The 23,400-nt window shown below is 42.4% G+C and overlaps 1 protein-coding gene across 2 annotated transcripts; it reads left to right on the top strand.

The window, feature by feature from the left end:
• Nucleotides 1-6,327: 6,327 nt before the first annotated feature.
• On the top strand, nt 6,328-21,876 carry fez1 (fasciculation and elongation protein zeta 1 (zygin I)). Of its 2 annotated transcripts, none has more exons than XM_056409280.1 (10): nt 6,328-6,521; nt 10,272-10,622; nt 12,893-12,980; nt 15,347-15,433; nt 16,404-16,569; nt 17,787-18,100; nt 18,658-18,738; nt 20,114-20,189; nt 20,272-20,337; nt 20,873-21,876. In XM_056409280.1, exons 2-10 carry the CDS (start codon nt 10,300-10,302, stop codon nt 20,887-20,889), a joined length of 1,218 nt encoding a protein of 405 aa, XP_056265255.1. In that variant the 5' UTR covers nt 6,328-6,521; nt 10,272-10,299; the 3' UTR covers nt 20,890-21,876. The 2 variants fall into 2 exon arrangements, with proteins under 2 accessions (XP_056265255.1, XP_056265247.1); XM_056409272.1 differs by having other exon boundaries at nt 20,272-20,436; nt 20,873-20,911.
• The last annotated feature ends 1,524 nt before the right edge of the window (nt 21,877-23,400 follow it).

Raw genomic sequence — 23,400 nt, 5'->3', positions numbered from 1 at the left:
TTAGCAGGTAGTTCCAAGAGGACTAATACAATGCATATGAAACTGCACTGGGGCCCTCTGCTGTTGAGCCACCGACAGTAAGGGCACCCAGGGGTCATGGGTTAAAGCTTTATTGTCTGTCGCTTCTGATTCTAGGATCATATTATGTACAATATGATATTATGTGGCATATTTGAAAATCGCCGTCTTTTTGTCTCGAGTAGGTTATTCACGTGATGTCTCTGCATCACCACTAGATGTCAGTGAAGTACAGACTAGACATTGTTGCTATCCAACCATATTATTTTCAGCATTATATATTTTGAAGGACGTGTATGTATTTTTTTCACCCAATGAAAGCATTTGCATGAGCTGCAGAATCAACAATGATCAATGTCTCATATTCCCAGAGTCTAAAGTGTGTTCTTTAATCCTCATAGTTGTAGTCCTGTCATCGCCTCCTTTGACAAGTTGTGACTCACTGAAGCTGCTCTCCTTCCTTAAGACAAGACAGCTAAAAACCATAGAAGATACAGGTCAGACCTTACTCTAGGGTCGTGGTCACGTGACCCTCCAAACTGGCCTCCGTTTTCTGAAAAATAATTCTTTGCATTTTGTTTTTGTTTTTTACAGTCCTCCATACTGGATGTAGACGTGTATGCAGCAGAGGATGCCCTTTAAAGACCAAATCCAGGGCCAAAAAGTTCCCTGTGTCCTCTCTCCTACTGTAGCTCATCGGCGGGTTGACGCTGTGCTCATTCGGGAACGAGCGGCTGAGCACACTCAAGCTCTTTCCATCCAATTCTGACAGCTGTCAATGTTACCACGAAATGCTGAGAGTTTGTATCAAAATGTCACTGAAAATATGCAGCTATACTTTATTTCTGCAGTTCAGCTGTTTCCATACCAAGCATGCTGGTACAGACCACACATGGCCTGCATTTAGCTCTTCATTAAGAGCTAATCGGCCACACACGACGTCCCATCTCCTCAAATGAAACCAATTCAATTCAATTCAGTTTATTTGTATAGCCCAATTTCACAAATTACAAATTTGTCTCAGAGTGCTTTACAATCTGTACACATAGACATCCCTGCCCCAAAACCTCACATCGGACCAGGAAAAACTCCCAAATAACCCTTCAGGGGGTAAAAAAAAAGGGAAGAAACCTTCAGGAGAGCAACAGAGGAGGATCCCTCTCCAGGATGGACAGATGCAATAGATGTCATGTGTACAGAAAGACAGATTTAGAGTTTAAATACATTCAATGAATGTGACAGAGTGTATGAATAGTTCATAGTAGGCATATTCCACGATGGAGACCTCCACGATCCATCAGGCAGATGGTGGTGGGGACGAGGAGTGGGCGGAGTCTCAACAGTGGGCGGAGTCTCAACAGGACAGTGGCGTAGTCAGGAGCAGGAATTCCACGACCCAGACCTCGATGATCCATCAGGCAGATAGGATCTATGTCGTCTCATAGGGTCCGATGACCCCATGAGACGTGAAGTCAAAAGGACTCCGGGGAGAAAGCAGAGTTAGTAACGTGTGATTGAGAGATGAAAATTCATCCTTAAGGAGAGAAAAAGAGGAGATAGGTGCTCAGTGCATCCTAAAACGTCCCGCGGCAGCTATAAGCCTATAGCAGCATATCAAGGGCTGGACCAGGTGAACCTGATTCAGCCCTAACTATAAGCTCTGTCAAAGAGGAAAGTCTTAAGTCGACTCTTAAATGAGGTGACTGTGTCTGCCTCCCGGACTGAAGGTGGAAGCTGGTTCCATAAAAGAGGAGCTTGATAACTAAAGGCTCTGGCTCCCATTCTACTTTTTAAGACTCTAGGAACTACAAGTAGTCCCGCATTTAGTGAGCGTAGCTCTCTAGTGGGGCAATATGGTACTACAAGCTCCTTAAGATATGATGGTGCATCACCAATCAAGGCTTTGTAGGTTAAGAGAAGAATTTTAAAAGTGATTCTAGATTTTACGGGGAGCCAGTGCAGAGCAGCTAGTGCAGGAGTGATGTGATCTCTTTTCTTAGTTTTAGTGAGAACACGAGCTGCAGCATTCTGGATTAACTGGAGGGACCTAAGAGACTTATTAGAGCAGCCTGATGATAAGGAGTTGCAGTAATCTAGTCTAGAAGTAACGAACGCGTGAACCAATTTTTCTGCATCTTTTTGAGACAAGATGTGCCTGATTTTTGAAATATTACGTAGATGAAAGAATGCAGTCCTTGAGATTTGCTTTACGTGGGAGTTAAAGGACAAGTCCCGATCAAAGATAACGCCAAGATTCTTTACAGTGGTGTTGGATGCCAGGGCAATGCCGTCTACAGAAACCACATCACCAGATAATTGATCTCTGAGGTGCTCAGGGCCGATTAAAATTACTTCGGTTTTGTCTGAGTTTAACATCAAGAAGTTGCAGGTCATCCATGGTTTTATGTCTTTAAGACATGCTTGAATTTTACCGAGTTGGTTGCTCTCCTCTGGTTTTATCGATAAATATAGTTGAGTATCATCTGCATAACAATGAAAGTTTATGGAGTGTTTCCTGATAATATTGCCCAAAGGAAGCATGTATAAGGTAAATAAAATTGGTCCAAGCACAGAACCTTGTGGAACTCCGTGATTAACGTTGGTGGTTATCGAGGCGTCATCGTTTACAAATACAAACTGAGATCGATCTGATAAATAGGATTTAAACCAAATTAGTGCCGTGCCTGAAATGCCAATCGACTGCTCCAGTCTCTGTAACAGGATGTCATGGTCAATGGTGTCGAATGCAGCACTAAGGTCTAACAAGACCAGGACAGAGATGAGTCCTTTATCTGCTGCCTTTAAGAGGTCATTTGTAATTTTCACCAGTGCCGTCTCGGTGCTGTGGTGTTTTCTAAATCCTGATTGAAATTTCTCAAATAAACTATTATGATGTAGAAAGTCGCACAACTGATTTGCGACCACTTTCTCAAGGTTCTTGGAGAGGAAGGGGAGGTTAGAGATCGGTCTGTAGTTAGCCAACACCTCTGGATCCAGAGTGGGCTTCTTCAGGAGAGGTTTAATAACAGCCACTTTGAAGGAGTGTGGTACGTGGCCTGTTAGCAGAGACACATTGATAATATCTAATAGAGAGCTGCCAATTAAAGGCAAAACGTCTTTAAGCAGCCTCGTCGGGATGGGGTCCAAGAGACAGGTAGACGTGTTTGAAGTAGAAACCAGCACCTTTCATGCTAACTGGTGGCTTTTACTGCGAGCAGAAAAGGGCTACGTATTCCCCTCTGACACCTCTCTCTCTCTGACGCCTGTGCAATCACAGTATAACCATGGCAACCAGCGCCGCCTGTGCAATGCTGGGCTGTGGGAGCTACGTTGCTGTAGTTATGGGAGGCCTCTGACAGGCCAGATCTCCTTTCTCTCCTTTTCTCCTCCTTTCATTCTCCCGTGAGGAGAAGAAGCGGCTGCTTGCAGAGGCTAATGCAGTTGGTGCTGGTTGGCCGGTTGTTTATGTGTCACAATCATGATCTGTGGAGACTGTACACACATACACACACACACACACACATGCACACACACACACACACACACACACACATCGCTGCAGTTTTCAGATATGTAGTGTAGGTGTAAGTATTGTGTTCAGTGAGATCTGAGTAGGTAGGTACCCGCACCTCTGGAGGAATGATGTCACCAGCAAGAGTGGGATGCAGACAGCAGAAGAAGGGAGCTATAAATACATACATACATATATATATATATATACACACATATATATATATATATATATTTTTTTTTTGAGCCAACGTATCCACTCACATCTGAAATGAAGACACAGAAAATAAACCTCAGAGCCCCAAATGATCAGAATCCTGACTCATGAATTCACTGTCCAACACTGTGAACAGAGAGGAGAATGGAGCTGAAACAAGAGGTTTGATAATCAGATAAAGTCCCGATGCAAGTTTCTATTATTAGAAGATGACAATATATGGATATCGTGGCTTATTTTCACAGATGTATTAACATAATTTAAAGCTGCAGAACAAAGACAATTCAGTTCAATTGTTTGTTTCTAAAATGAAGTACTTTATTGTATTGTTATTGTTTTTACTATATAACGCATATGCATTATTTTAGCTGAAACATTTATTTATTTTTAGATTATGTATTATTTATAGTTCATCCAGTCCAATTTGAAATCTGACAAATAATATTGTTACATACAGACATTAATACAACTGTTAGTCTACTCATATTATATATATATACATATATATATATATATATATATATATATTTAAAAGAGCTTCATGCTGATTCCACATCACTATGCATAAAGGGCAAGTTCTGAAAGTTGTCATTAATGTCCTAGCAGTTTCAACTTCAACAAGATGTGTTCCAGAGTTTCCATGACGAAGAAGAAGAAACGCTCACTGCCGACCCGACCAGAAGGACGAGTGAAGACAGGACAAGATGGAGAGCTTGTTTCAGTCGACAAAGTGGGTGAGCAATTCATTAAGTGTCTCCTGACAGTGTCCCTGCATCTCCTGACAGTGTCCCTGTGTCTCCTGACAGTGTCCCTGTGTCTCCTGACAGGGTCCCTGTGTCTCCTGACAGTGTCCCTGCATCTCCTGACATGGTCCCCGTGTCTCCTGACAGTGTCCCTGTGTCTCCTGATGGGGGTCCATGTGTCTCCTGACAGGGTTAATAATGTGCAATGGAGAGATGAAAATTCATCCATAGGGAGAGAGACGAGGAGAGAGGTGCTCAGTGTATCCTAAAACGCCACATAAGCAGCCTATAAGCCAATAGCAGCATACCTAAGGGTTGGACCAGGTGAACCTCATTCACCACACAGTGCTGTTGGATATGTGAGGCGGGGCACTGTTAGGTTGTTCTGACCACACCAGAGTATATTCAAAAGTGTATTTAGAAACCTTTCGGTAGCATTTAAAAATATATATTTTTAGAGGCACATTTTTCAATCTGAATTCCTGTTTAAAAATCTGAATTGTCTGGATCATGAAAAATCACTGACACAAACAGCTTATTTTCTTAATTATTTAAAATCCGTCAGGGTGTAAAAAGCTTAATCTGTCAAATCTGCTCACATATGAGAGCTGGATGTCCCAGACATATTATAATATTTCCCAGAGTGCACTGATGAGTGTTAATACCATGTGACTGCACATGTTTACACTCGTAGGGCCGAGGCTTTCAGACAGGAGGTGTAAACACAGACACAACGCAGGATTATGCAGATGCTGTGAACACATTTTCAGTTTCTTTTATTATCATCCATTTTATATGTTGTCTTTTTTGCTATTTGAATTAATTTCAAGAGGATCTGATACCGGTTTTTTTTCCTCTTGTGCTAGTTTTTGTTTGTGTGATCTCCCAATCAGAGCCCCGAGGGAAACACATTGCAATTCTTAAATCTTCTATTTGTGTATCTATAAAAGTTAAAAGACATTGACTCTTAGTATATATTGCTAATAATCCGTATGTAGATTATACATAAAGATTGGAGGGCTAATAGCATTATGAACATTCTTGATCAGCATCAGCAAATTTGTAATTTGTCAGACACATTGGTCCAATGGACCCTCTGAGACTGAATTGAATTGAATTGATGGTGTAATGTGTGATGGAGGGATGAACATTCATCCATAAGTAGAGAGAGAAGATGAGAGAGGTGCTCAATGTATCCTAAAACATCCCCCAGCAGCCTATATGCCTAAAGCAGTATTTCTAGGTTATGACTTTAATATATATATATTTTATATTTTCATGTTTGTTGTTTTCTGACACGTTCTGTTTTGTTTGTTCAAAATAAGAAGCGAATTTAAAAAAAAGTCTATCTGTTTTCTATTTCACCTAATTTTCAAAGCTCGGCTTGACTGCTTCAGAGTGTGGAATTGATTCATGTTTGTCCCGTTCTGGTTCACAGGAACACATTCTCTTCTGGAGACGTCAGTCCACTCTGATCTGTGGCAGGATGAACATCGGGGACAAGATGAGGGGAACGTAACCAGGAGTAAATGTAGAAGGAGGAGCAGCGATACACAATATGCCGCCTTGCTACACATCTCCTTCCCCCAAACCTCCTGCCTCCTACCCCCTCCTTCTGTCCTCATGAATATTGGGGAATTAATGCTTGTAGGGAGGAGGCAGGGACAAAGGGAGAAGGAGAGGAGAGAGGGGAGAAGGGGAGGGAGGGCTGAGCTCACATCGTCAGAGGCCTGGCAGTGCGCATGCTCAGTGCGAGCTGGCTGCCTATTGATTGGAAAACAACGGGCTGTGGGAGGACAGATACGGCTGGCTGTGGGCTAACGGGAGAAGGAAGGGATACAGACCGAAGCTCTCGCCGTCTCTTCTGCCGTCTTCACCTCCCCGATTCCGTTTCTCTCGCTTTGGGCCTGGAATGACTGTGACTGCTGCTCGGTGGGTTCTGCAGTGGAGGGAGGCTCAGGCACAGATTCTCCTCGTCTGAGAAGGTCCTGCCGACACACCGAGCCAGAACAACAGCGGCGCATCGACTGCAGGTAATCTTCCCTCCCGCTCCACCATCATCCCGCTGTTCCTTGTTCCAGCCCTGACCTCCCTCAGGTCCCCCTTGTGCATCATCTTCCACCATCCCTGCCTCGTAACCATGGTTTCCTCCATCTCCGTCCTCGCTCTTCTCTCCCTCCCCCACTCTCTCTTTTCTTCCCCCTCCCTCTGATGAGCTGATGACATGCACTTGCTTGATTTCCATTTCTGCCACAGCGGCCTGAATAATGATGTAAATTGGAATCTGTTTCAGTGATTTATAAGTGGGGCAGAACGATTTCACAGGCATTCTCAATATGAGCGTGATTAGGGTTAAGCCAGGGGTCATAATCGATCATGATGCACAGCAGATTGTTTAAAATAGAACTTGCAATGTGTCGGCATTGTCCTTGTACAAAATAAGAGTCCTCGTTCTGAATTTAAGAAATCAACGTGTCAAATAAATGGACTTTCCGCATATAACAAACATGACGGAGTCACCAATTCTTCCCAACTCTGCAATGGAATAGATGTTGGATGTGTTGTGTGGTCATGTGTTGTGTGGTCATGTAGTTGTGGTCACCCCTCCCGCGGGCACTGTTTTGGCTCCATCCCATTAAACGACCTTTGACGAGCACGTGCCATTGGCTCTTTTTCATACCGGCGTGCGTTTAAAGCACCTGAGACCACCAAGGTCACAAACCCCAGAAATAAAGAAAGCTGACACACGTCCCAAAACACACACCATTGCAGATATTCAATCCCACATGCTGCTGTCTGCTTTCATGTGGCCGCTGTGGTTTCACACCCTCACTTTAAGCTGGAGGAAAACATTCCAGAGTCAACGGAGTTGGCAGTAAACAGACAGGATGCAGCATGACTGGAAAGGGCTGTTAGGAAATTCAATTTGTGGTTTTTTCTTCTTCACCCTGTCAAATGTTCAAGCAACAGTGCGTCGATGCCAAGAGCCCCCGTGGCAAGGTTGGAGTCCGCCGCGACAGCTCCTAGTCCCAAAAACCTTAATTGGATCTTTTGAGATGATTAATTTCTCTGCTGAGAGGATGTATTCAACATGGAGTGACTTTCTCAGCAGAGACATTGGAGACAAATGCTGAGACAAAGATGAAGCAGACGCAATAAAAAAGGGAAACTGGGCAGCACTTTGCTGAGTGCCGTGATGAGGAAGAGGCTTGCACAAGCCTCTTTTTTAAATGGGCTCCTCTGTACTCACCCACTTAGGCCAGCCAAGCACAGAGGAGGAAGTTTCGCCTTCACGGTGTGATTACGCTGCGTCAGACAAACTGACCGAGGGACAACTTCTCGAAGAGGTCTGGCTGCAGCATAAAGTCCTCCATAAGAAGCAGGTTCACACCCAGGCATTCCGTTTGATACGGTCAGATATTCATTTACAATTAGGAATGGCTCACAGAGGTGTTTCAGGGCATATCAATATACGATAGGCAGTCTATCATCGTAGTGAATATGTTCTTACATGGTAGTAAGTACATTCTTACATGGTAGTGAGTACATTCTTACATGATAGTGAGTATATTCTTACATGATAGTAAGTACATTATTACATGGTAGTGAGTACGTTCTTACATGATAGTGAGTACATTCTTACATGATAGTGAGTACATTATTACATGGTAGTGAGTATGTTCTTACATGGTAGTGAGTACATTCTTACATGGTAGTGAGTACATTCTTACATGATAGTAAGTACATTATTACATGGTAGTGAGTACGTTCTTACATGATAGTGAGTACATTCTTACATGGTAGTGAGTACATTCTTACATGGTAGTGAGTATGTTCTTACATGGTAGTGAGTACATTCTTACATGGTAGTGAGTACATTCTTACATGGTAGTGAGTATATTCTTACATGGTAGTGAGTATGTTCTTACATGGTAGTGAGTACATTCTTACATGGTAGTGAGTACATTCTTACATGGTAGTGAGTATATTCTTACATGGTAGTGAGTACATTCTTACATGGTAGTGAGTACATTCTTACATGGTAGTGAGTACATTCTTACATGATAGTGAGTATATTCTTACATGGTAGTGAGTATGTTCTTACATGGTAGTGAGTACATTCTTACATGGTAGTGAGTACATTCTTACATGGTAGTGAGTACATTCTTACATGGTAGTGAGTACATTCTTACATGGTAGTGAGTACATTCTTACATGGTAGTGAGTATATTCTTACATGGTAGTGAGTATGTTCTTACATGGTAGTGAGTACATTCTTACATGGTAGTGAGTACATTCTTACATGGTAGTGAGTACATTCTTACATGATAGTGAGTACATTCTTACATGGTAGTGAGTACATTCTTACATGATAGTGAGTACATTCTTACATGGTAGTGAGTACATTCTTACATGGTAGTGAGTACATTCTTACATGGTAGTGAGTACATTCTTACATGGTAGTGAGTACATTCTTACATGATAGTGAGTACATTCTTACATGGTAGTGAGTACATTCTTACATGGTAGTAAGTACATTCTTACATGATAGTAAGTACATTATTACATGGTAGTGAGTACATTCTTACATGATAGTGAGTACATTCTTACATGGTAGTAAGTACATTCTTACATGGTAGTGAGTACATTCTTACATGATAGTGAGTACATTCTTACATGGTAGTGAGTATGTTCTTACATGGTAGTGAGTACATTCTTACATGGTAGTGAGTACATTCTTACATGGTAGTGAGTATATTCTTACATGGTAGTGAGTACATTCTTACATGGTAGGAAGTACATTCTTACATGGTAGTGAGTATGTTCTTACATGGTAGTAAGTACGTTCCTACAAGATAGTGAATATATTCTACCACAAAGATCTCATCAGTGCAATAAATATATATATATATATATATATATTTATCAAACCCCCTGAAAGGCACTAAAGACTGTAATATATTATACACCGACAGTTCCTATACTTTCATGTCCCAGAATCTTGGAAACCTCATCAGTTTAAATCCTAAGAGATGTACTTAATTAACTGGGTTTACCAGCATAGCCAACTGGTATGGTCCCCTTTGGGACCTGGTCCCCTTCTGGCACCTCCATTTCCTCTGTCTCGACAACCTGGTGCCATCCCACATGAGGTGAGGCAGGCATGATTTAGGAGATGCCAAATACACCCTTATGGGATGTTGGTGTGTCGAACAGATGAGGACAGATAGAGACTTCTTCTCTTTCCCCATTGGTTAGCCAGTGGTGTTACGTCACTACAACAGGCCCTGGTCACGTACTTGTCATTGACAACTTCTACATACTTAATACCCAGTAAGCATCATCGCAAATATGCATGTGACAAAAATACCAAAGAAAAAAGAGTGAATAGTTCATTGAACATTTTGGACAGTTTATAAATATCTTTCTATAGTTTATGTGGAATAGATTTGTGTTATATGGTGTGCTACTGACAATTTTACCCCAACAATGCCATCCATGGATGAGAAGGCTTTGCCTTGTTGAGGCACCTAATAGCAAAGGGAACCTTACAGTTTGGTTCCCCCAATGCGTTGTTGGACCTCATCAACCCACCCAGCTTACTGCCCATAAGTGTATTCCCAGAGCTGCAACAGTTCTCATTAAACAACTGGTAATGACATTTGAAACATTAGTTGCATAAGCCTTGCTGACTTGAGCAAACAAAGGTGCTTTTAACGCTCCCTGCTCACTCACTCTCTCTTTCTTTCTTTCTCTCTCCCTCTCTCGCCCTCCGTGTGCAGGGCTCAGAAATTAACAGACGGGGACACCATGGAAGCCCCTCTCGTGTGTTTGGATGAGGAGTTTGAGGACCTCCGGCCCTGCCGCATGGACGAGCTGGACTACCCACTCAAACACACCTCTTACTCCACCACCACCACCGTCCCAATGGCCTCCATCACCCGCGAAGACTTCTCCGAGCTGGAGAACTTCTCTGAGATGATGAGCTTCAAGTCGATGGAGGACCTGGTGAACGAGTTCGACGAGAAGCTCAATGTGTGCTTCCACAATTACAACACCAAGACGGAGGTCCTGGCGCCCATACGCAACCAGTCGCACAACCAGGAGGATGAGGAGCAGCTGCAGGATGAAGAGTGAGTCACTCCTAATATTCAGAGCGTTTTGTGGCATTCGTCAGTACATTACAATGTTGTTTTCAAGCCCACAATGTGCACAACTGTGGTGTTAATTGATCTGATACAGTTCGTTCTGACCTCAACTGGCACAAAAAGCATCTGCATTAGTATTCTTGGATTAGAAATATATAACTTGGCAATACAAACAATATCCAACATTATATATATATGTGCGGTAAATATCTGAAATCCTTTTTAGATTTTTCAGAAACATAATCCTTGGCTCAGATAATTGAGTTTATAACTTTTGTTTATAGAATTTCTGTTAGAATATTTTAACTGTTCAATAAAATGTCCCATTTGGTTGCATTTGGATCCTCCTCCTCAGCTCGCCGGCTCTGAGGCGGAGCACACACGACTTCACACGCTGGGGATGTGAATCGTGCTAAAAATAGCCCGACAGTAGGTGGAAGAGGAAAGAAAGCTTCCAGGATGAGAATCACATGATTTGTCGAACATTAAATAGCTGTTAATATGAGTTGGTGTTGGTGACTCAAGCTTTGAATGAATACTGAGCACAGACAGTCATCTGCATGTTATGACGAGACATGGACCTGATGCCTGACCCTGATTGGTTGTGGCACTGATTCGGAAACCAGTGCAGATGCGTCCCAGTCAAGCATTAACAACCGTCGCCATTAACAGCGACTCACTGTTCCTCCACGTTCATAACCGTTCTCACAATCCATGCAATGATTTCTCGAATAGAAATTAAGAAACGCGTGCTGACGTTCATATCACAAAGGACATTGTGTTGCGTGATGGCATAAAGGGAACATATCTCGTCTGATTTAAAGGCACCGTTGAAAGACTCTTCTAGACCCACATGAATAATCATCCAAAATGTAAATCTGCTGTTTTGCTGAATACTTTCTGTCGTGCATCTTGGCCTCATCCCCAGTTGATGATTTCTCTCCAGTGGCTGTGGGCCAATAAATACAGCAGGAGTTCCAGTTCCTGCTGGCAAATGTGCCCAAACACATCCCTGTGCCTGCATGAGCTGTGTGTGTGTGTGTGTGTGTGTGTGTGTGTTGTTGTGGTTACCGATTAGATTATTATTTTTTTATGTCTTTTAATGAGACAAGTGACACTTTATTTATGGTCTTCAGTTGAAAATGTTACAAGTTTGAAATACACTCAGTAAGATGAAAAACAGATTTAATCTTTGTTCCTTACACAGAACTTCAGTCGGCAGCCTGTTAGCGTAGCTTAGCATAGCAACGAGAAACAGGATACAGCTCACCTGGCTCTGCTCTTACCAGCCATGACATCTTGCATACCCATTGTTTTCAAGATGATACAAGTTAGGAACAACTGACTTATGAGCAATCTGCAGCAACAGGGTTTATTACAAACAAATAATTTTTGGTCTGCGTATAATTTTTATTTTGCTTCACCTTTGTGTAAACTTGGTTTCATATCTGTGTTGCATACAAACTGCTGCAGAGAATAAACATGTAAGAAAGCAATACAACACATTATAAAATTCAAAGCACAAAGTGAATTATCTGACAGGGAAATATTTTCATAAGATTCATTTTATTTGCATTCTGGACAACAACAATAACAACAACAACAACAACAACTTCATTTTCACCTCAGAGTTGAGTGTGTTGCTGGTGCACACAGTAATGACATGCAGGCATGGCTGGTGAGGTCAGCGGTCGGCTGAATGGTGTCCAGTGTGGGCAGTGCCACTGGGAGCAGGGCGGCAGGCCTGAGCCAACCTCTCAGTGGGAAGGAAAGAACAACACAAAGGAGACTTCTCTCCCAGTTTCAGTCATTCGTCCTCGGACAGACGCTGGCTCCGGGTTGCAGTCAGGCTCCACTGGCACAATGATGTGAGAAGCTTTATCTAGATCTCTGCTGAGGATACCTTTTACTAAGTAGTAAGCTGTTTTCTTTCTGTTGTGCATTGTTCCTCTGCAGCCTCCAGCTCTGTGTATTGACTTGCCACGTTGAAATATTGACTATGTTGCTGAAGACAGGGCTGAGTAAACCTCCTTCTAGCCACGGAGATGAAACAACACACCGACCTCCAGCCTAATGCTCTTATATAACTACATTACCACACCGTGTGTGTGTGTGTGTGTGTGTGTGTGTGTGGATGCAGCAGCGTCACTCCTTTAGGGTTGAGGCCAAAGCAGTGTCTGGATACTTGTTTTCTATATTCCTCTCTTGTCCTAGCTCACATGTGTCCATGTATGTGTGTGTGTATTGCCTTGCAGTGTGTGGGACGCTCTAACTGACAACTACAATTCCACCTGGGACGGCACCGACTCAGAGGGACTCAACGGCAATCTTTCTGAACAAGAGGTACATGTCACACCACGTCTTTCCATGCTTTAGATCTTTGTGTTTTTAGAAAAGCGCTATATAAGTTTGAATTATTATTACTATTAGCCCCAATCATAAGTAGCATTCTTTATGTATTTTGGAAAGATTCATTTCATTTGGGTATTACCCTTTTAGCCATATATTTTTTTTTGTCACTGTTGTTTTAGTCGAAGGCTGGTTCCTTCTTCCTGAGGCTTGCTCTCCGGCTGACTCTTAAAGAAGTGCTTGGCCAACCTTGACTGGTCTGCCATTCAGCAGAGACCTCCCTCTTCCCCCCCCCCCCTCCCTTGATTGGCTGTCAGTCACATCCGACTGGACAGCAGGCACTTAGCAGTCAAGGCCATGTTTGGGCTGGTGAAGGCCAGAGCCGACGTTTCCGCCCCAGAGGCTTTCGTGAGAACGCATCATGTTGCCTTCAGTTGAGTTTCAAAAGGATTAAACCAAAACAGGCTTCCAGGAAAGATGTCAGTGAGATAGAGTGGTCTCTGATGATAGTCACACTTTTTTATTATTTCTTCTTCTTTCTTTTATTTATTTATATATTTTTTACAAATACCAAGAGGCAAATCTTTCAATATACGTTCTCACTATCATGCTGAATCAATAATTAGCAGGACTCCCATGTAAGACAAAAGCCTCTGAGGCCGTAGTTTGGTGCAGCAATGCTGTGAGCTAAATGCTAACGTTGGTAACATCCCTATCATTACATGCTGATGCTTAGCAGGAATAATTTTTTTAATGTTCACCATCTTAGTTCAGCATTTTTGCTGTGGAGTCAGCTTCCTGTATTTTGATCCATCCACGTGTTGTTTGAAACACTTTAAATGAGGTGGAGGGACGGAGAGAGTTCAACACACTGACACCACGCCCACTGAGGAGACAAGGAGTAGATACCAGAGTTTTGTTCTGCCCCATCTTTGATATGGAGTACAATGTCATCTTTGTAATGTCATGTTGACCATATGATGGCGCTAGATTGCGGGACGTTGTGGGATCACAATTGCGATTTAAATTCCTCTTAAAAGAAACCTGAATCACTTGACCACATTTTAAATTAAATTAAATTCGATTTATTATAAATAGTATATCACAAATTACAAATTTGCCTCAGAGGGCTTTACAAACTGTACACATACAACATCCCTGTCCCAGGACCTCACAATTTTAGTAAACATTTCAGTTGTTAGTGTCATTGGGGGCGAGGGGCAAGAGCTCATGCGTAGAGGAACAGGACAGCAATCAATGCGAATAACTAAAACTCTCTTTACTGAGGCTAAAGGTTTCAACAAGTAAACAAGTCCAAAAAGGGGCAGGCAGAGAATCGGAGGTCAGAACAGGCAGGTCAGGAATACACACTAATATCACGGAATACAGAACTACAGACAACAATCCAGCAAGAGACAAGAGAAAGACTGGCACAATATATAGGCGGGGGAAACAGGTGTACGGCATTAGACACTAACGAGATGAGAGTGGCTGAGGGCAGGTGCAGGGAATTAACCAATCAAGGAGACAGAGGAGACACAGCGAAGAAACAGAGGAGACGCAGAACAGGGCGTGAACATGAATGTATGGTCTCAATCTTTAGTTTAAAGTATTCACCAATACAGCATGATGTTCATTTAGCGAATGATGTAATTTGAGTCGAATAGACCATAACGCCTTTGTGATTAACAGGTCTCTACCATGGTGCTGTCCAGGAGTTGGCAGTGTTTTCTTCTTACACTGTAACTTTTTCACAGTGTGTCTAAGCTCATGGAAGTTAATTGTAACATTTTGGTCTAACATCGTCTTATTCAGTGTTCAGTTGTACTTCGCTCGACCCTCTCGTGTCACTTCTGGCTGCAAAACTACAAGAGGCGAACAACAAAAAAGCCAAACTCCAGGCTTTAAACCCGAAGTGAACAACCAATGGGTGGCATCAGGGTGTGACCACTACTGCGGTCAGGCATTTGTCAAAGTTATTAAGGGACATCGTCTGGGAACTATGAATGGGTCCGTCTGGATCGGCAATACTGTTAACTTTACTATCACACTTTTGCAAATAATTAATACATAAGATATAAACTATTTAAACACTTTTACAAGTGGAATAGTAAATAGTTTTTTTAAGTGATATTAAATAATGTAAAACCTTTCAGATATTTAAGCAAGATACTTTGAAATGAGTGTGACTGATCTCTCCTTCCCAGCGTATAGTTCTATCAGAATTTGATTGTGGATTTAATTTATTTATCCAACGCAGATAGGCCGCTTATGGCTCTTGTTAGCCTCATTTTCCTCGTAAGACACGCTGTCATAGACAATCTGTTTGTTGTTCACATGTTTCATGTCACATCCTGCAGATCCACGAAAAAGAGGAGGAGGAGATGAATGAGAAGAATGACAATGCCAACTGCCTGAAGGAAGAGCCTCTCATCACAGCTGATCAGGTGTGTTTGTGTGTGTATGCGTGTATGTGTGTGTGTGTGTGTTTGAGAGAGTGTGTGTGTTAAAGATCAAACAGCAGTTTGTCCGTGTCCTGTTTTTAATAATAAGAAAAAAGAAACCAGGGTGGAACTTGAAACGCTGAATGCTGTATGGATCCTTTTCATCTTTTACCTGCCACTTCCCACACATTGCACATTTTAGTTTACTGTCATTTCCTTTTTTGGAATTACCTTAATCTTCTTTGAGGCATACTTTTCCTCTTCCATCCATATTATTGGTGGTCAGCAGACGACAAGGGGGGAGGGGGCGTGTAATGGGGTGAAAGGTCAATAATACAGGACAAAATCAATTCTCAACACCACAGGGAACCAGTGCAGTGAGGCCAGAATGCTCAAATGTGCCAGATGTCTGCTGTATTTTGCAAAAGCTGGCAGGTTCACTGATTTCTGGGTCTCTCTATCCGGTGATAAGGAGTTCTGGTATTCTAGAGGGCTGGAGACAAAGACCTGAGAAAAAGTGTGTCCATCACACAGTGAAAGGTCCTAATCTTGGCTCATGGACGAGCATAACAAAAGGGGGAAAGGAAAAAGACCAAGAATAGAGCCCTGAGGGACCCCAGACACAAACTTTGCATCTCTGATGTGGTATTCCCATTTGGATTTAGTCTTCATCGCCTGCATACATTTTTTAAGAGAGGGACAGCGTGTTGGACTGCTCTTTCATCACGCTGGTACAGGAGCTAGACAACACCTGCCTAAATCTACATCTGCCTCTGAGAAGACATCAATACTGGATGTAAGTGTGATCTGTCCACTTATACAGGAGCCTTCTGGCATGTTGGTGGCCACACGCCACTGAAAGACTGTACACATGGATGGTTCTGCATGTGTGTCCTTACCCCCGTCTCCTAACCTCTTTCCTGTCCATTCGCCTGTCCCTCTGTATCCTTCCATCTCTCTCGCTCTCCACAAGGTCATTGAGGAGATAGTCGAGATGATGGAGAACTCTCCGGATCCCGGCGAAACTGAGGAGGAGGATGAAGAGGAGAGCAGCCACAGCTCCTCCAGGACCAACCCCTCCCTACTGGAGGAGATCAGGCAGCTGTCACAGGCCTCCAACAACAACTGCTCCTACGAAGGTATGAAATCAAATCGATGTCACTGTTTTACAAATGTATTAATGCGGAACTAACACTTGGTCATTTTCTCAGCTGGAGGTGAACAGCTACATTCTTTTTAAAACACTGTTCCTTGTAGAGATTCTTCGGTGAATCGTTTCTGGCCAAAGAAACAGCTTGGTTAACCCTTTAGGCTACACGTTGAGACCCCCCTCAACTGAGTCCTGCCATAAGAATCCCTGTTGAAGGAGATCCAACAGGAAGGCCATGATGAGTGCATGGACAATGGTCGAGCATGGTCAAGGACAAACACGCACACATTGCAATGTCTATGCATTTTATGTAACACGTTGTTTACTCTCATATTCAGTGTCCACGTCTTAATTATGGGTCGAGATTAAACAGATAAGTGTCAGTATTCATGGTGACTTCAAACACCTGAGTCACCAGGACGGCTTCACATGCCAGGTTGTGACTTAGTGATCCGCCATAAGGCGCCCTGTCCATGAGCATATTGGAGATCCATGTGGTCCCTGCATCTGACTCACTGAGGGAATGGCAGCTGAATATATATATATATATATATATAAATATAATATATATAAAATATAATATATAAATATGATTAGATATGATTAAATTAGATGATGTATTTATTTATTTTTATAATAAATAATATAATAAAAAAATAATATATAATTTTAATGAAGTGGCTGTTGTTACCTGATAATGTGGTTGTCAATCTGGGTGCTGGGAACCTCCAAGGGGTTAGAAGATAAAGCTCAAATATTGTCCTCTCCTTATCAAACCCTGTAGGCGGGGCCTTAAAAAGGTATTCTAATGAAACAATCTGCAATGGTGAAATCACCCAGTGAATGAAGTGCCCACAATGAAGAACATATAATATGTGACAAAGAGACCACGGTTTCTTATCGTCACACGTGACAAAGAGTTTGGAATGACAAACTAAAAGAAGTCAGCTGCTAACATCTGGCTCTTTCTTTCAAATGAATGGTAATGCCACGATGTCCGATTGGTGACACATCGTGTTGTGCGTAGAGACAGTTGTTGTTGAGTCCTGCTTCAGTCTGCCTATAGACGGCTGGCTCTAATCTACCAACTGAACTCCGTACAGTAACCTTTAGCTCCAATGATTTACAGCCTTGTGTCTGATGTCCGATGGGTAAGACTTAAATAAAACCCGTCCGTCCCTCTCTCCCCCGTCACCTCCTCTGCAGGCCTGAGCCTGATGCCCAGCTCGATGCTCGTCGAGCTGCTGCAGAGGGTAGAGGCCGCCATCCTCGAGTACTCGGGGGAGCTGGTCAGCCAGCTGGCTCGGCGCGAGGAGCTGGAGTTCGATAAAGAGGTGAAGAACACGTTCATCACGGCCCTGATGGAGGTGCAGAACAGGCAGAAGGAGCAACGGGACAGCAGCAAGCGCCGCCGCCGGGACAAGGCCCTGAGCCTGCAGGGGGGGGCGATGTCCCCCGTGAACGGAGGGAACACCGTCGCCACGGGCAACGCGGAGAAGACGAGCAGCATGCCCGTCAAGGTGAGAGGCGGGGAGGCGTGGCCTTGTCTGCTTCACACACCTTTGAATTATTGATAGGCTGCGAGTGTGCGTGCCACAGCTTGAAGTCCTTTGACAGAAGAGTTTTGCAAACCTGTCATCAACGTGAACGACGCCACAACGACGGCGTTTGTTTTCACCGAGGTAAATTAGAGAAAAGGTGAAGACACGGTGCCCGACAGCTCTCCCTCTGACTGTTTGCATAATGGATCTCAGCTCCATTAGCCTCTTGAGTATCTTCCAGGAAAGATCCTCAAGTGACCGGTCGTCTGCATAAAGTAACAGTCCAGTCCATCTAATGGACTTTCCCGCCATGCATTGCAGCGGCAGTGTTTTTATGTGGTGACTGCTGGGTACCCGAAGCCGCATGGATGAAAATGAATATGAATGTACAGATGGTTAAATGATGAAGATGCAAGATAAGCCATAAAGATGCTGCGAGGTCGGTACTGTGAGAGCTAAACTGTCGGTCAGCTCCATGAAGGAGGCGGTGATCTGCATCTTGTATTCATGGCCTGTGTGTGTGTCCTGGTCTGCAGCGTTTCAGCATGGAGGGACTGTCCAACATCCTGCAGACGGGCATCAGACAGACATTCGGGAGCACAGGGAATGAGAAACAGGTGAGGTCAAAGGTCAAACGCTATAGTTCATCATGTTACGTTACATGATGAAGACTTTGGACAACTGAGTTTCCCAACAATCACTCCACGACTTCATGAAGTTAATGAAAGAGAAAAAAAATCATCCTCACAAATGATTTCTCTAAATAACTTGCGTAGGTCACTTATTAATAAGATTGAGTTTAGTTTAGTTTATTTTGATCAGCAAAATATAAAAAAATCAAAATTCAACAAAAGAAGAAAGTGGCTGACCGAAAGGGTCGAGGCTGAAGCTATCAAGCTTATAAGTGCCCTAACCTTTCACGAAAAAACTTATTTCAGAGAACCATATACATATACATAACATAAACATATATACATATACACATGTACATACATATACATACATACATATTCACACACACATATATACATATACACATACACATACATAAATACACACACACACATACATATTTACATAAAACAATAAACAAAACAAAATATCTCTCTTTATGTATTTGAAAATGTGGTTGCAGTCTTATGGTCACATGTACCTCCATGACAGTCTGAAGGTACATAATAAACATGATGCAACTCCGTTACAGCAGGAAGGGGCGTGTACCAGCTGTGCTCTGGCAGCCTGTGCACTGGCCCTTTAAGGTAACGAGCCTAAGTGCAGTCGTAGAAGTGCCCCACTGCCCCAGTGCAATGCACAGATGAAGTCATACAGAGGTGGTTGGTCTCCTGTGTGTCATGTGATCTCTGTTGATAGTGTTATGGCGGCTACCGTACACTGCAAGACATGTCCCTGTTTTTGCTTTTTGGAAAGGTTTGATGAATTCGGCATTATTTGTTTCTCGTGTGAAGATAGTTGAGAATATAGTTTGTGTTTTTGCTCCAGTCTTTGCAGGCATTACTAGCTGTAACTAAACCAGCATTATAACTTAGATGTAGTAATTGGAGAGAAAAGGAACAATTATATGCTAGATTATTTATTTTTGTCAGGACAGATTTATTTAATTTATTGATTGCTGTTGGGAGATTTAAACAAATATGACCAAAAAAGGTTTCTAAAATACATAACCCACTATGGTTTAAAAGATCAATCAATAGGTTTGGGAGTGATAGCAGGTTTGAATGTTGTGTTCAGTATTTTTAAGTTCTGTTAATGTGCACATTTACATTACATTATTACATTTAATTTAGCTGACGCTTTTATCCAAAGGGACTTACAATCATGTTACTCAAGGACACATCGACTTGGGTGGGGATTGAACCTGCTAACCCCTACTGTGGGTCAGGGGTACTCAAGACGCACTCTTCAAAAGCATGAACTGCTTCTCCAAGGCGGCAGCTCTGAACTTGCCTCAACGTGGAACTTTTCTGCTTTCAGTATCTAAACACAGTCATTCCATTCGAGAAGAAGGCCTCCCCTCCATCTGTTGACGACCTGCAGATGCTCACAAAAAGTAAGAAGGTTTGTATTTGTGCAACTCGTCATAATTACTGAATGGAAGGAGTTGACAACGTGTGCTTCTTTCTTCCTGCTAGTTCTTTATGCCATGAAGGAGGACAGTGAGAAGGTACCTACTCTGCTGACCGACTACATATTGAAAGGTAAACACAACAACATCGGTTTGAATATAGAGCCGCACAGACCAGGGCATCATGTGACGGTTTGAGCATCTCCGATTGGACGCCTGCATTGCAATTTAAGTAAGTAAGTAAGTCATTTATTTTCCATAGGTATAGGCATAGGCATAACGTGTACATAGTGACAGGCATTGACAACAAAAACAACGTACGAATGGAGGACCGTCCAAAGACAGAGGTCTGTAGGCTCCTCTGAGATGAGGAGTTGGACGGCCCCGCCCCGAACCCTTTAACCCCGCCCCTCCCAACTACTACAGGCACACAAACAGTACACACACACACACACATGGATCAAAACATACAATTTCGTACAAGCAACAACAAAACCCCAGAACAGGAAAAAGAAAAAAGAAAAAGAAAACAAAGAAACTTACTGCTTCCACTTCTTGCTAGATGTAACTTCCTCATTGTAACAAGCACCATTACATCGGTGTCACGTTGTTATTTCTTTTCCAGTAGAGACTTAACAGTATCCTTGTCCACGGTTGTTCCCCTGCAGTCTTGTGTCCTACCTAAAGCGCCGCTGGGCCGGGGGCCGCCGCGTGATGGGGATCTCTTTTCCAACCCTCCTCTCCTCGGGCCCCGAGCTGCATGACCTGCCATCCTTTACCTTTATCAACCATGGATCCTCACCATCGACATCATTGTACTCACACCGACGACGACGACTGCCTTTCGCTGAGCTCACCCTCTCCCCTCCCACACGGCGAGCTCAGGCCAGCTCCAAAATGGCCGCCATCCGAATAGTCAAACGAGTGGGACGGCCTCTCCCACGTTTAAAAAGGGACTTCGCTAATGGAGCACGGCATGCTAATAAATATCACAACACCACTTTGGGACAGGGATACAACGTTATCGTTCTTTTTTTATACTTTACACTCTCGTTTCTTTGTTTCCTCGAACAGAATCTCAACATTGCCAAGTTTTTGACACCTATTCATAAACTGACCTCGTAACCGCCGGGTTCTGTTGTGTGTCGGACTCATCGGTTCACAAGTGTATAACTGTAAAATAAATGCATCCTCACGTGATCATGTCCCTGTATTGTTTCAGATGAAGACTCATTTGAATACAAAAGCCATGCACCTTTTTCTGCCAACTTAGTACTGTATAGCTCCTCGTGGACGAAAAGAAACACACGACTCTTACGGGTGCGGTGCATTATAACGCTCTTCATTTCTTTTTCCTTTCACCTCACTCTCTGAATATCCAGTGCTCTTTGGACTTTTAAAAAAAAAAAGTGTTTTTAATTTGTAACTAACTATTTGATATAAACTCTGTTGCTGATTTTCTACTTTGGTTTACTGTCATTCCCCCCTGTTCAGCCCTGTGGAGGTGTTTCACCCACTTCTCCCTGGATATATCATCCCCCGATGAGATGAGCTCATGTCAGTGAAGGCGTGCATATTTGCATATTAGCATATTTATGACTTCCTTTTGCGCCATGTAGGTGAATGTTATACATTGCTAATCGCAAATTCTAATAAACAATCTACCCTAGTGTGACTGCATCCGCTTCTTTCTGTCTTCACCTCTTGAGTTTCATGCCTGACCTCTTCAGTGTGAGCTCGTGTGAGAAGTCCCGCCTCAGCAGCATTTCATGGACGGGGTTAACTCCACTGCATAAAGGGGGTTTTTTTTGGGGGGAGGGGGGGTAATATTTCTCATGATGTTTCTACAAAGTCCCCATACCCAGGACAATATCATTTTATTATCTAAAAACACCAAGTCAAATATGATTTCTGGAGCATTAACGCAACATATGCATAAAAAAGCAGTTACAAAAATACACATTGTCCCTTTTCAATATTCAGTATTTATAAATCATAATAAAGTAATTTGAAAATATTCTTAATTCTTATTGGTAGCACTTTCTATAAGGCCAATATCTAAAATTCATTATCAGGCCAAGTGTCATACTTCATAATTGGTGGTCTACACTGACATTTCTCTTTTGCAAGGATCATAGTGAAATATAATTATCATAGTTGTAAATACATTCTAATTATATGATTAGAAGTTACTTTAAGCGGCCATTATTTGCTTTAATGTCTGCAGGAGAAACACAAAATATGAAATTACATTTCACATAATAATCAAATCACATTGGTGATTATTATCCATTGTAAAATAGTATAATGTCTTCAAACAATAGGAATTTTGGTTCATTATGATCCCTGCAAATAAAAAATGTCAGTGAGTGACCAACAATCATGAAGTATACTCGACCTCATGTCAGATATAATGTTTTACAAAATGTATATTGTGTTGTAAAGCATCCAGCCTCTGACCTACAGGAGCGCCTCTCGTTTCTGATTGGCTGATCCATCCTCGCTTGAAGCTCAGGTCCTCAGCAGAAGAGAACTGCTCCGGCAGCTCCAGCTTGAGACCAGATGTGGGTCCGTGTACGTTTTGTTAGTTTGTTTTTTCGTTTCATTCAAAATACGGAATACGGAAATAACGTGGTTTTTTGTATTCCGTTTGAAACCAGAAACGGAAAACCACTTTCGTATTCCGTTTCTGTCTGAAACCAAAAACGACAGAACGGAAGTGCTTAAAATGAAAGTCAAAATAAAAGCCAGTGATATATATTCGTATTTACAGTGTTCTATGATGCAAACACATAGCAGGGTAACGTTAGAAGAATATTAATTAATCAATATAAATAATAAATAAATAAACCTAATAATGTAATATTTATATTGACTAATTAATATTCTTCTAGCGTTACCCTGCTATGTGTTTGCATCGTTAAAATATCCAGGTTGAATTATTTATTCTTTCTATTGACTAATTAATATTCTTCTAACGTTACCCTGCTATGTGTTTGCATCATAGAACACTGCATATACGAATACATATCACTGGCTTTTATTTTGAATTTCATTTTAAGCACTTCCGTTCTATCGTTTTTGGATTCAAACGACAGAAACGAAATACAGAAGTGAACAAAACACGTTATTTCCGGATTCCGTATTTTGAATGAAACGAAAATACAAACGAACAAAACGTACACGGAGCAGTGAG

The sequence above is a fragment of the Pseudoliparis swirei genome, chromosome 3, assembly GCF_029220125.1.
Source record: "Pseudoliparis swirei isolate HS2019 ecotype Mariana Trench chromosome 3, NWPU_hadal_v1, whole genome shotgun sequence".
Classification (NCBI taxonomy): domain Eukaryota; kingdom Metazoa; phylum Chordata; class Actinopteri; order Perciformes; family Liparidae; genus Pseudoliparis; species Pseudoliparis swirei.
This window is presented reverse-complemented; position numbering and strand designations above follow the sequence as displayed.